This window comes from Vigna unguiculata, chromosome 11, assembly GCF_037176805.1.
Source record: "Vigna unguiculata cultivar grain cowpea cultivar isolate G323 ecotype 2 chromosome 11, ASM3717680v1, whole genome shotgun sequence".
NCBI lineage: Eukaryota > Viridiplantae > Streptophyta > Magnoliopsida > Fabales > Fabaceae > Vigna > Vigna unguiculata.
In genome coordinates this window covers 3,946,028-3,958,746 of record NC_140802.1, presented here as the reverse complement: position 1 = coordinate 3,958,746, position 12,719 = coordinate 3,946,028, and the positions used below count along the sequence as shown (strand labels likewise).

At 32.3% G+C, this 12,719-nt stretch overlaps 1 protein-coding gene across 2 annotated transcripts; it reads right to left on the bottom strand.

Annotated features, from left to right (window-relative positions):
• Positions 1-4,322: 4,322 nt before the first annotated feature.
• Positions 4,323-11,515, bottom strand: SAC3C (SAC3/GANP/Nin1/mts3/eIF-3 p25 family). Of its 2 annotated transcripts, XM_028053051.2 has the most exons (8): positions 11,237-11,515; positions 8,936-9,036; positions 7,946-8,167; positions 6,661-6,882; positions 6,479-6,564; positions 5,940-6,036; positions 5,187-5,279; positions 4,323-4,850 (listed from the first exon to the last, which is right to left on the bottom strand). In XM_028053051.2, exons 1-8 carry the CDS (start codon positions 11,472-11,474, stop codon positions 4,686-4,688), a joined length of 1,224 nt encoding a protein of 407 aa, XP_027908852.2. In that variant the 5' UTR covers positions 11,475-11,515; the 3' UTR covers positions 4,323-4,685. The 2 variants fall into 2 exon arrangements, with proteins under 2 accessions (XP_027908852.2, XP_027908853.2); XM_028053052.2 differs by lacking the exon at positions 6,661-6,882.
• Positions 11,516-12,719: the final 1,204 nt, after the last annotated feature.

The following is a 12,719-nucleotide window of genomic DNA, read 5'->3' as shown; positions in this document are numbered from 1 at the left end:
ATACTAAATATTACAATAAAAGAATTAAATTGTGTTGACTACATATCAAATTAGATCAACTGCATATAATATGTTTTTAGTTTTTCTAATGCAAACCGGCCCAATAAATCGTATTGTTGTTTTATCACACTTTATTTTATGAGAAGCTGTAGTTTCTTTTTGTCTTGATTATCACTTGAGAAGACTGAAGAATATATTTAAGAAACCATACAACATTAATCAGATAAGTGTTGATTTTTCTCGACTGCACCGATAAAAATAGGAAAATGAGGACAGAACAACATGAACAATGCCACATTTTAGATAAAGATTCATTTCGTTCATCACATTGCAAAATGATACTAAATGCTGAAATGTGTTCACAATAAGGGGATAAAAACTATAGTTTGAGAGAGTCTAGACAATATTCATATTGATTGATCCACCTCTTTTTTCCTTTGTTACTACAAAAAAAATGAAGATGTGTGTAGAAAGAAGATTCCTCAAATCATAGGAAAAATGAGAAATGTGATGAATTTAGTCGCATTTTTATGGGATGTTCATTTGTATTGAATGTGTCGAACACAAAACACAATGTCATTCTCTTGGCTGTTGAAAAAACAACTGGAATAAAATATGAACAAAAAGTGCAATAAAAAGTAGTATGTTTGAATAGAAAGTATAGTAAGAGCTTTTTGCAAGAAAGGTGATTGAGAAGTGAAGAAGATTAAAGTTTAAGGAAATGATGTGATTAAGAAGTGGAAAAGTAAAGATTTAAGAAATAGGATTAGAAGTAGATAAGATAAGGTATGTTTAGTGGTGAAGATAAAATGTGATAATAGAACTAAAATATAATAAGATAATAGCAGAAATTTAATTTTATTCAATACTGTTCTGTATATTAAAATTATGTTCAAATAAACATATATTTTTGATGGATTATGTATAATTTAAAAAAAAAAAGTTTATGTATGCAGCCATTTTTCTTAAAATTAAAATAAATTTATAATTTGTATTCAAGTACTTTTTATAACGAATATATTTATATTTACTAACTAATAAAATTTAAATTTAAATTTATGCATCAATTACTATATAGATGTGATATAATTTGCTGAATAAAAAATATTATATATATATATATATATATATATATATATTATATATATAATACTCAGGAATATTACTTTACACAAGAAATATATATATATATATATATATATATATATATATATATATATTACTTAAGGAGAATGTCTATTTTTTCCATGAACCCTTTTTTTAACTATTTTTTCATTTCAATAATTTTAAAAACTAACCAACAATCTCTAAAATCATTATATAAAATACAATTTCTTCTGCCAGATATTTATAATTAAATTTATAGTTGTTATTCAGTTTAAACAAATATTTAAATAATAGTCATCTAATTTTAATATTTAATTGATATGTAATTTAAATTATGTCACAAATTTATTATTTATTTGAGATAATTTTCTATAATATTAATAAAGTTATATCTATTTTTGGTCTACACAATTTTATTGACAACTTTTTCCGTTTACTAATTTTAAAAAATATACCAAGCATTGGATAGTTATTACAAAAAAAGTTCTACTTTGTATGTTGTATTTCACCAGAAATACAGACCGAAATCTAATGTTTGCTGTAAGGTTCAGGTTTTTTCTGCCCTAAAGCCTTAAGGGCTGTCCTTGATTAGAGCTGGTCCAAAAGATAAAGCCACTCGAGTCTGACCTAATTTCTCACTTTTCAGATTTCTCCTACCTTGGTGCTTAGAGTCGCAACCGCACTCTCCCCGTTAGTGTTCCACCGTGTTGACAGTCCGCCTCCCATTTGGCCGTTCCTAGCTCACGTAAGTGCTCTCGGACTCGTAGTTTCCTTTCCTTGGTCTGTTTTTCGTAAGCTGTTGTTAGGGTTCCGAACTGAACCATTCTTGCACTGTTTTCCAGCTTCGAGTCCGCTCCAAGAAGCTGTTCGTCCTCCACAAGTTGGGTGTCGAGGTTTTCAGCTAGCTTGTCCAGGTACGGGAAGCTAGAACCTCACTGTTACTGTGTTTGTAAACTGTTTTGCGGTACACTTTATGATTCTTGAACGTGTATGTTGTGGAGATCGCTTGAAATGGTTGGTGTGTTGTTGGTTTGTGCAAAATACGTCTTTTACAGGCATGGCAGTGGCGGGGACTGCTAAACTCGCCCAGGCGAGCATGTCTCGCCCAGGCGAGGCGAGCAGAGGCTCGCCCAGGCCTTCTCGCGTAAGTGGTTGCCTAGGCGACTCGCTCAACTTCGAGCAAGCGAGCGTCTAGGCGAGGCAAGTCTCGCCTAAGCGAGAACGTGCGGAGGCCCCTGTTCCAGATTTGCGAACTCTCGCCTAGGCGGAGAGGACTCGCCTGAGCGAGAGACTCTCGTTTGGGCGAGACTCCTCAGCCTGAGCGACGGCCTGAGCGAGGATGCGATCAGTTTGGGGTTTTCATGTCTTTTGGTGGCTGAACTGTATTCTATTGTACTATTATGTGATGGTATGAGTGGAAATTGCTCAGGTATGCTTGTATGTCGAGGTGTATGTGTATATATATATATGATGGATTGCTATGTATGCGTGACATGATTCATAAATGATGAATGATGAGTGTTGTGGGAACTTGGCATGTGAGATGCATGAGCGTTTTGGAACTAAAGGAACATGGTATTGACATGAGATGAGACCCTAGACTCATGGGATGGTGATGATCAGATGTATGGATTCAAAATGTGATGCGTATGAGGAATAAATCTCAGGGATGGGTATGGAATTGTAAACATGATTTTGATGTTCTCCTACTGCTGTTTTATGAATGTTGGTCCGTGTCAGCGTGTAATTCCTTGGGGTCTCTAGGTGAGACCTCTGGGGCTACGCTTCAGTGGTCGGGACGTAATTCCATGGCCCCTGTTAGTGGGTGTCCATGGTGGTGCCCCATCTATATAACTAGGTAAGGATTCAAGGTAAGGTTGCATCCTGACACTCTGGGGAGCCAGTTAGTCTCACCTAGAGCGGACTGACTCCTGTGGTGAGGGAAATTTGATTCATCGTAACACTTGTAACACATAGCTCAGGATCGAGCAGCTCAGGGTCGAGCAGAGGTATCTACCACAAGTGCAAGCATCCGCTGAATCCGACCAAGTTATACGTATCCGGATGAGTCGAGTCGAGTCGTAGTGTATCGAATGAAGAGTCCTAACATGCTTGGTTGTTATATGGATATGAGATGATGAAAATATATTTGACTGTATGATGCATATCTTGTTGGCTCTAGCTTACCCGTTTTGTTGCATGGTTGTGTTGTATGTGGCTGTTCTTTCTTGCGATGATCATCAACTTGGTTGATGGGAGCAGACGGGCGAAGTTCTCGTGGTCAACAAGGGAATGGCGATTCCGCTACTTAGCCATCTGGGCTAGAGTTATTTTATTCATGTTATCTCTAGGGCTACGGCCCCTGTATCGTTTTATGTTTTCCTACTCTACACTCTTTGTTAGTATTGCATTCCGCTTTCCTTTGGCATCGTGGTGTGCCCGGCTTTTGTAGGGGTTGTGTTAAGAACCCCAAGACTATGCTACTATACTTTTATCGCGTGACGTTTCCTTTAATTTCGCTTAATAATTTAATGGGACGTTACATTTGCAATGAAGTTTTTTTTTTTTCTGTTCTTCATGTTTTTTTTTTTTGTTAAAGAGTTTAATAACTTTTATAAGTTGAATAACCCATTCAATAAATTGTCAATAAAAATGCACTCAATTTATTTTGACACAATTTTTTTATTAAGATAAGTATGCTATTAGTTGTTAAACTTACATTCGATATTGTAATTAGTCTTTCTCTTAAATTTTGATATATTTTTATTTTAAAATTTAAAAGTAAGTGGATATAATCTTTTTAACTTATTGATACTAATTTTTTTTAACTTATTAAACGATTTTTTAGACTAACATTTGAACTAAAAAGTGTCAAAATAATGCAATCAACTCAAACCTCATCCTAAAACGCATTTGATACAGTTTGGTTAGAAAAATCATATCCATTAATGTTTGAAAACAAAAATTATCAAAATTTGAAATAACGAAAATTTTCAATTTTACATCCAAATTTAAGAACTAAAAACATATTTAACTTAATTATTTATTTATAATATTTTTAATATATGGATGTACCTACCATGCAAATGGAGTTCTGCTATGATAACTAAGCTACCATAAATATTACTCAAAATCCTTTTTAACTTGATCACACAAAGCATGAGAACATTTACAAACACTTCATCAAAGAAAAAATTGAATATGGTGCTATAGTATTCTATAGATGTGTAAATTTTTATTATGATTTGCAAGGGAGAATTAAGTTTTACATCATCAACATCAATAAACCTTACCATAATAATGTTACCTTTGGTTACAAATAGCTTCAATAGTCTTACATTTATCATGTACTATCGTTACACACAACACAGGCACAAAGGTGCAAAAATTGTTATGTATAATACAATTTGTTCCCATGTTAAGCACCACAAAGAGACACTTGTGAATGATCACAATGACCCATTTTGCATCACCAAGCATGATCACAATAATACCAAGGTTAAGTGATGAAAATAGGTTCTGTCTGCCATCCAGGATCATGCTTGTTCCAATCTTCAAACATGCAAGACCAAAAAGCTCTAAAACTGACTTTCATATTCTTGCAAGCCCAAGAAACTATAGCTTTGGAACCTCCCTTTGGGGTGACTGAATGTAGTTTGCTTTGTGGGAAGTAGCTTATTTCCAGATTCATCTGTACAAATTTCAAGACCACAAGAATGGCAAAAGGATTCCAAATCTGATTCCTGTCAAACAAAGTTCAAATTAAAGTGTATAGCCAGGATGAGTGCAAAGATCAACCGACAGTGACATAGCAAAAGTGATCAAGAAAAAGAATTTACACCAATAGGCTACTAGAAATTAATGTTTCGAATTAAATTAAACTGTATGAAAAATGAACTAAACTAGAAAATAATTTGATGGAACTAAAAGTAGTTCAAGCATGATGGACTGAGCTAGCTACATGAACTATTTTTTAGTTTAGTTAACTGCATCATACATTTTTTAACTGAACTAAGAGAACCTATATATGTACTCTGTGTGGAAGATAACTTTAAATATGATTATTAATTAACTAATACCTTTATCATCAGGTGTTTTGAGAGGTCCACCAGAGGATATGGATGAAGTTTGTAGCCACCAAAATTTATACAAGATAAAGCCAGTGCACGAACCTTTTAGCATAAAAACAACCAAACATTTATCAATATATGTAGAACAAATTATATGAAGGAAATAGTAAGTTTTGGTTTCTTATAATGCCAATGTCATCAATAGATCTATGTAGCCCACAGCCCACTTCACAATGTAAAGATTATAAATAAAAAATTGGAAGTTATAAACTTCTGGGAAAGTGGTGAAAGGTGAAGGTATTTGTTTTCTGAAACATACTTTCTGTTATCAAGACCCTCAATATGCACAACATGTGGTTTGGAATTGTCCAGATTCAAAGATTTGTCTAAGATGTTAACTTTGGCAAGCGTTAAGCTGTAGGCATATTTATCCTGTTTATTTGGAATATGGGATATAAGATGAACCAGAGGAGTCAAATTTTCGTAAAACAGTGAAAAATGGACAATCCCTATATAATGTTTCATGTCTTTCCCTATAGTTCACTAATTCTGTAGATCTTTAATATTTGAGTCATAGCCTATTGAGATTATTCTTAAAATTGACTATTACAATAACAAAAGATGATTCGTGCTAAGATACATATAAAGAAAGTAACAAGCACAAGAAATATAAGCATGCATCAACTTAGACACAAAGGATATCCGAATAAATGAGTTATAAAATGTTACGATAACAATGAATTCTCTAGTTAAAGTAATTACTTCATTGATATAAGGCATCATAATGCAGAACTGCAGATATGTTGCCTGAGCTGCTGCAGTACAAAAGAAATCCTTATAATTTCCAAGTTGGGATGATCTGTCACAAGAAAAGATAACATCAATAGTTTAAATACATTCAGTTATCAGTTATTATTTAATATAACAAATGACCTGAGAGAAAATCAACAAAAAAACTGTTTAATTATTTTATTAAGAATGTTAAAAATGTTAGAGATGTATCATGTGCTTTTATTTAAGAGTTTAGGCTTTTGGGCAGTTTGTTCATGATATAGTTTCAGAGCCTGTATGACTGACTAAGCAATCGAGAATTTTGGTCCTTGCTACTTCCATTCTTTCAATAAGAAGTTGAATTTCAACAAATGATAGGTGGTCCTGTGTATTGTCTATGTTTTAAGCCAAAAGGGTTCAAGTGTGACAAGGCATCTTAGAAATATAATACAAAACTATTCATCTGTCGTGATAAGTTAAACAGCTCTTGGAATGATTGGTTCATGATAAATGATTACTATAAATGTTACCGTAATATTCTCCGAGCAAAGCACATTTCTTTTGACTTCAACACTGGAGTTGATACTCGTCTAAACCACACAGAAAGTGGCTCTCCCTGTGGATTAGAAATAGTTATGTTTCATAAGTTGCAACAAGACTAGCATTAACATGAAAGGAGAAACATAATCACACCAATGATGTAGAGATTAACCATCGGTTGGCTGTAAGAACCAAGATGAAGCAGCACATATAATGAATGGAATTCAGCTTCATTTTCATGCACATGATTTGAATTTCGATTTGCTTCATACAGATTGAACAAAGATGTCAATGTCTTTGTGAGCTGTTCCAAGTTGAGATGATGCATTGATGCAGTGTTTGGATCAGACATAGAACGCCAAAGATTGTAATGTGATATAACATGGAATTTTACCTGTGTGATTAAATATATTGTTCAGCTCATTATTTGACTTTCATAGCTTGTAAATCCGTGCTTCAAAAAAAAAATAATAATACAATGCTATAAGATCACATGATCTAGGTTGACTGTGTACAGGAGGAAACAGTAGCCTCCAAGAAATGATATGCAGACCCAGACAAAGCCCATCTTTATTATAGTTCAAAATTGGACGTTCAAGTCCTTTCTTGCAAGTATACCGCCATTATAACTACAACATCTCCCAGGCTTGTTCATGACCATGCATTCACCAAGACATGATTATCAGAGTTGCATGAATGGACTAATTCAAATTACAATTCAATACAAACCCTTTGCAACTGATATCAATGGGAAAATTAAAAGATTCGAAAGAAAAATTATCTTTCATTCCTATAATTCCACATGTGCTAATGATTAAACAACTACAGTTTTTTTTTTCTTTTCTTTTTGTTTCTCACAAATATCTTCTTCAGAAGAAGGCCTATTCAATGCACAGTCAGGTACTAAATTCGAAACCTTTTTTGGTTTAAAGGTCCAGAGTTGGTCCCCACTCTCTGCCTCTTTATATTTGCACATGTTCCCCCACATATAGTAATTTTTTTCACTGTTTCCTTTCACAGTGCTGCACGAGTGTCAGCGTCCCCTTTTATCTTTTCGGTGGAGTACTATGGAGGAAAGAAAAAATAACATTGACTTCATGTGAAACAATTGAGGAATTCAATGTCTCTTGAGGGTTGAACTGCTCTATGTGGAGACTCTTTTTTGTCAATTTGAATTGATCAACTACCTCGGTCAGGTTCATAAGGAGAAGCAGATGCAATCGGTCTAGGACTAGTATTTGGATTTAAGCACACATATTGATCAATTTCTTAGAGATAATCATCTAATATGTCAAAAGTAATTTGTGCATATGAAATAAATGGACTTTCAGCGTTTAGCTAAACCTGAAGTTGAAAAACAAGTATAAGAAATGCAACTTAAATCATCTACCCTGATGCAGTTGCAGGAGAATAGAATAAAGTACATAATCAAAGAAAATTGAGACAGAAAACTATACCATTCTTTCGTACAGGTAAATTGCTTTGTGGTTTACAATATTTTGCATAGTAATATCTTGGCGTAAGGACCTTGTCCTATCAAACATAAAGTCATGAACTTCTTCAAATGAGTGCTCTTTAGATTCCAACAAACTCCAAAGGTAATTTAAAGTATCTTCCAAAACAGCAATTGGCCGTAAATCTGATGCTTCAACATATTTGGTGGATATAGTTCTGCAAAACTGAAGAAAAAATTCTGAAACCAAAAATTATGTAAAGACAGAGGTGACCCTTTAATAAAAGCCATTTAGATGCCATAAAACCATGAGTCAATGCTGGATACAGGATATATAATCTTAAAGAAGTAAAGCGACAAATAAATAACCTACTATATAAGTTTTACATTATAATACAAGAGTTTGTTTGAACAAATTTCTCCATTGGGACTTCTAAGAGAGATAAACAAGAAGGAAGAATGAAATTAGTATCTCCATAAGCTAAAGTTACCTTATGCATAAACTAATTTGTAGAAGCCTCTTATATAGCTTCCTTAAATTCTTATTTTTAACTTTGCATAAGCCAATTTTAGCTTATAGAGAAGTCGATCTAATCTTTTTCTTATTTTCCACTCCTAGAAGTCCTTATGGACAAAGTTGTCCAAACAGGTAACGTAGCTTACTAGCATTAGTCAGGTGTTTAGCTAAACAATAGACAAAGAACAATGAAACACTAGACATTAATTTAGTGCTTTATAACGAATTATATAGGTAAACATAAAAACAAATACACTGCAAGTTTCAGCATACAACTTATGAACATCTAAAAATTATGATACCTGAGTTATATAAAAGTTGACAATTTTTTATGGGAACCATCAAATTCAGGTAGAAATGCTAATATTGGTATAATCAATTTATTCTTAACATTACCCTTTAGTTCACTTATAATTGTCAAAAGTACATTAAAAGTAAACTAACCACTCTAATATACGGAGAGCAGTTTGGCCATACCTTCTTGACAGCAAGAGCTGGGGATGATTTTCTAGGATTTCCATTTAGCCTCTCAAAACCTGCCAAATCTCGCAGTTTTTCACGCTGGATCCTCTCTCTTTCTGTGGAGAAAGTGAAAAAACTTTAAAATAGAAGTGTCGGGGACATATATTAAAAGGAATGAAATAATACAAACAGAAGATGTCTTCATATTTTTTATAGATAAAATTTTATACCCCCATGAATCAACAAAGCTAAAATTGGCAACAGAAGTCTTTTGTCATACAGAGTGCAATTAACCACATACATCAACAGAGAAATTCCACCACTGTGTTTTGTCAAAATCCAAGTCATTGGAAAGGCCATTAAAATTTAATGATTTCTCCTACAGCTTTTCTTGGTTTTCTCACTTAATAAGATGGGGTTATCCTCCATCTAACTAACTCTTCTTACCAATGCTGGTAACAATCTTCTTCTCATATCCAACCACCCAAGCTGCAATTCTACAATGTTTTCCTCAATAGATGACTAGATGCTAACCTTTCAAATTCATACACAAATTCTTAATCCCATCTATTCTTGTATGTCTACCTATTCATTGCAGAATTCCCATCTCTGTGATACACAGTTAACAATCACTATCATAAAACATTCCTGACCACAAGGTTGTGACAATTTTCCTTTAAGTTTGAGCAGCACCTTTCAATCTCAAGGAACACCAAAATGATCTTCCATGTCAAGATTAATGAACATTTCATTCTTATATGCATATTATTCTGAACACAGTGAAAATTGAGAAAAGAAGAGAATGACTTTATTTCTTGATTGAAAACGAATCGAATAAGAGAAAGATCTACTTGAAGGATCTCACCTTCATAAAGGGTTTCCCATTTCTATAACAGGGTTAAAGTTGTTCTGAAAAGGGTTACCTTCAAAGGGTTCTAACCATGTTAGTTGAATTGTGAATTGTATCATGAATCGTATCATGAATCGTATCGTGTATCGGTGAGTTTAAATTTCGAATCGTGAATTGTATAATATCATGAATTGTACAATTCATAAATATTTTATAAACATTAAAAAAATGCAGTTTATACTTAAATATATAAGATATATAAATATGCAAAAAGACACTTAATAACAAAACAATCTCAAAGTCAAATAGAGTAGTTGTATCTATGTGTATCTACCACCTAGTTTCACAATTTAAGCAACACAGCCTTCAAAAAACAATGTGGTTGCTGCATAAGATTCCTTTAACTATAGTTATATGCTACTAAACAAATTATGCATTATAGTCATCCAAAAAATAAGTGTTGTTGCTCCTTGTTAAGAACCAAGAAAAAACTATTTGGGGTTGAACCTAGTATTAGTGATGCCTACGCATACCTCTCTCATAAAAAAATGATAACCTATTAACAATTAACCAAAACATACAGTTAATAGTTCACCCATAGCAGCCTTTTATAGTTTTCCCCCCTTACATTTTCTCACCCTTTTTACAATTAGTCCAAACCTAACACCCATGTGCAAAGACAACACACATTACTCGTCAATGAACAAAGGTTTCAAATTGTAGTTCATAACTGTTATTGGAGCCTCAATGTTACAGATTCGGAGGTTTTCACAACTGAAATTGCGACTGCGTGAAATAAATCACTAGCATCCATCAGCCACATCAATAATAATAACAACAACATTATGGAAAGGTGTCCGTCAAACTGAATTATTTCACCACTGCAATATAATTATAAAGCAATACAACCACAACAATGATCTAAAAATAGCTTCTCCCCATCAGCACTCAAGGGCGGTTCCTTTGAATTCTGCATCATTTTCTTTCTGCACTCTTAACCTTCACTAGCTCAAACATTATAACACCATATGACCTAGTAACCTCAATGTACATCAGAAAGGGTTTAGGCTCCAAAAGGAAAACATTTAATGATAATTCATTCATTGACCTCGTAATTCAATTAACGCTAGCTGCAAAGCATATTACTACATTAACAACAATTCCACTCATTCACTCTAGTTTAGTTTTCCATATACACTCTTCAACACATACCTTCCTATTTGAGACACCATCAGACATTACATGTCAACGTCTCTTGCATCAAGATTGGAACCTTGATTCATTAAATCATGGGTAACTAACCTCTTCTATTAGACTCAACCCCCGTTGGTAACAACCCCACTCTTCACCAACCCCTCTAAAAGGACACGTCATCATACGAACAATCCAACATTGCAACTATGCTACCATGAAATTGATTTCACTTTCATACATTAGATACATTATTATTATAATAATATGTTCACCTGGGCACATATAAGGACATGTTCCAACAATATTGGAAGATGGTTGTGCGTCCTCTTCTTGCCTGTTACTGAGAACAGAGTTGGAAGCAGTGTTGCCACTAGTGGAAGAAGAAGTGCCCCTTCCACCAAAGTTTGAAACTTTGGATTGATTTGAAGGAAATCTGTGACCTCGGCCACGACCACGACTACGACGTGATTGGGAGAAAGAGGATCCACGGTTTCCGTTCCCACCCTCCATCACTCTTCACCGCTTCACTCTCCTTGTCGACATTTTTACTTTGACTTAGTTTTAAGCTCTATTTTTTTTTAGTTGAAAAAGTATTATTTTTATATTGTGCTGAAAATGATTTTAATTTTCTTATAAATTTTCCAACAAAAGTTTAATGTATATTATTGATAATTACTTTTAAATTTTATCATTAAAGGAAAAATGTAAGAAAGACAGAAATTGACTTTTTTTTTATAAACTAGATTTAAATTATACAGTTAGAAAATATAAACAAATTATATTTTTTTACAAATTAGCTTAACAAGTTATAATTTTTTTTTCTACAAGTTATAAAAAAAGTTCGTAGAAACATTTACTTAATAAATTTAGATCGTTTCTTGTATTCAATTATCGTAGTTCTTTTTTAAGGAACTTCAAGAATATCTTTATTTAATAAATTCAGATGGTTTATTGTTTTAATGACATGTATTGAATATTTAATTATTTTATAATATTTTATTTATTTGTTTTAAATAATATGTGTCATTATTTCACTTAATTGATTATAAAATTTAATGTGTCCTGCATTTCTTTAAAAGTTTAAATATATTAAATATTTTTTGTTAACAGACCATATTATTTTTCTTCCGGGAAGATATAAAGTATTTCTCTTGTTCTTGTTAACCAAGATAAAATAAAATTAATGTGGTAAACATTTTTAATATCTGAATTCGACGATTATGAATGGTTTTGATTAAATGTATTATTAATTATAAGTTAAGATTTATATTTTTATTTTTCATTCTTATTACTAAGAATTGACTAAAACATATTTAAATTTTAGAGAATTAAAAATAATATGATTTTTTTAAGAGATATATTTAATATTTTAGGAATTTACAAGGTATTCTAAATTTTAAATCATTTTTTATTTTTATTTGCAAAATTAAATTTAACATTTGTTTAAAAATATATAATAAATAATTCCTTTTAAATATATAAGTTATAGTATAGTAAAAGTTTATGATAATTAATATTTTTAAATTATAAATTATGTTTATATTTATAGTATATAAATTAAAAAGGTGTTAAATTTTATTTTAAAAATGTATACTTAAAAGATAGTTGAGAGGTAAATTGTCCGTCTTATTCTATGGGTGTGTGAAATGAACCTCTTAAAAAGACAAGAGGAAGAAGCCTGAAAGTATTTAAGAGAGAAAAACATTGTTGTCAAATATATTTTCCAGTATTTTACATTTTACAAGTGATATTATT

Coding starts and splice junctions, on each gene's coding strand:
- SAC3C (XM_028053051.2), bottom strand. CDS start 11,474: ATGGAGGGTGGGAACGGAAACCGTGGATCCTCTTTCTCCCAATCACGT. Junction 6,883..7,945: donor TTTACCTGTACGAAAGAATG/GTATAGTTTTCT, acceptor TTAATCACACAG/GTAAAATTCCATGTTATATC. Junction 6,565..6,660: donor GTTCTTACAGCCAACCGATG/GTTAATCTCTAC, acceptor TCTAATCCACAG/GGAGAGCCACTTTCTGTGTG.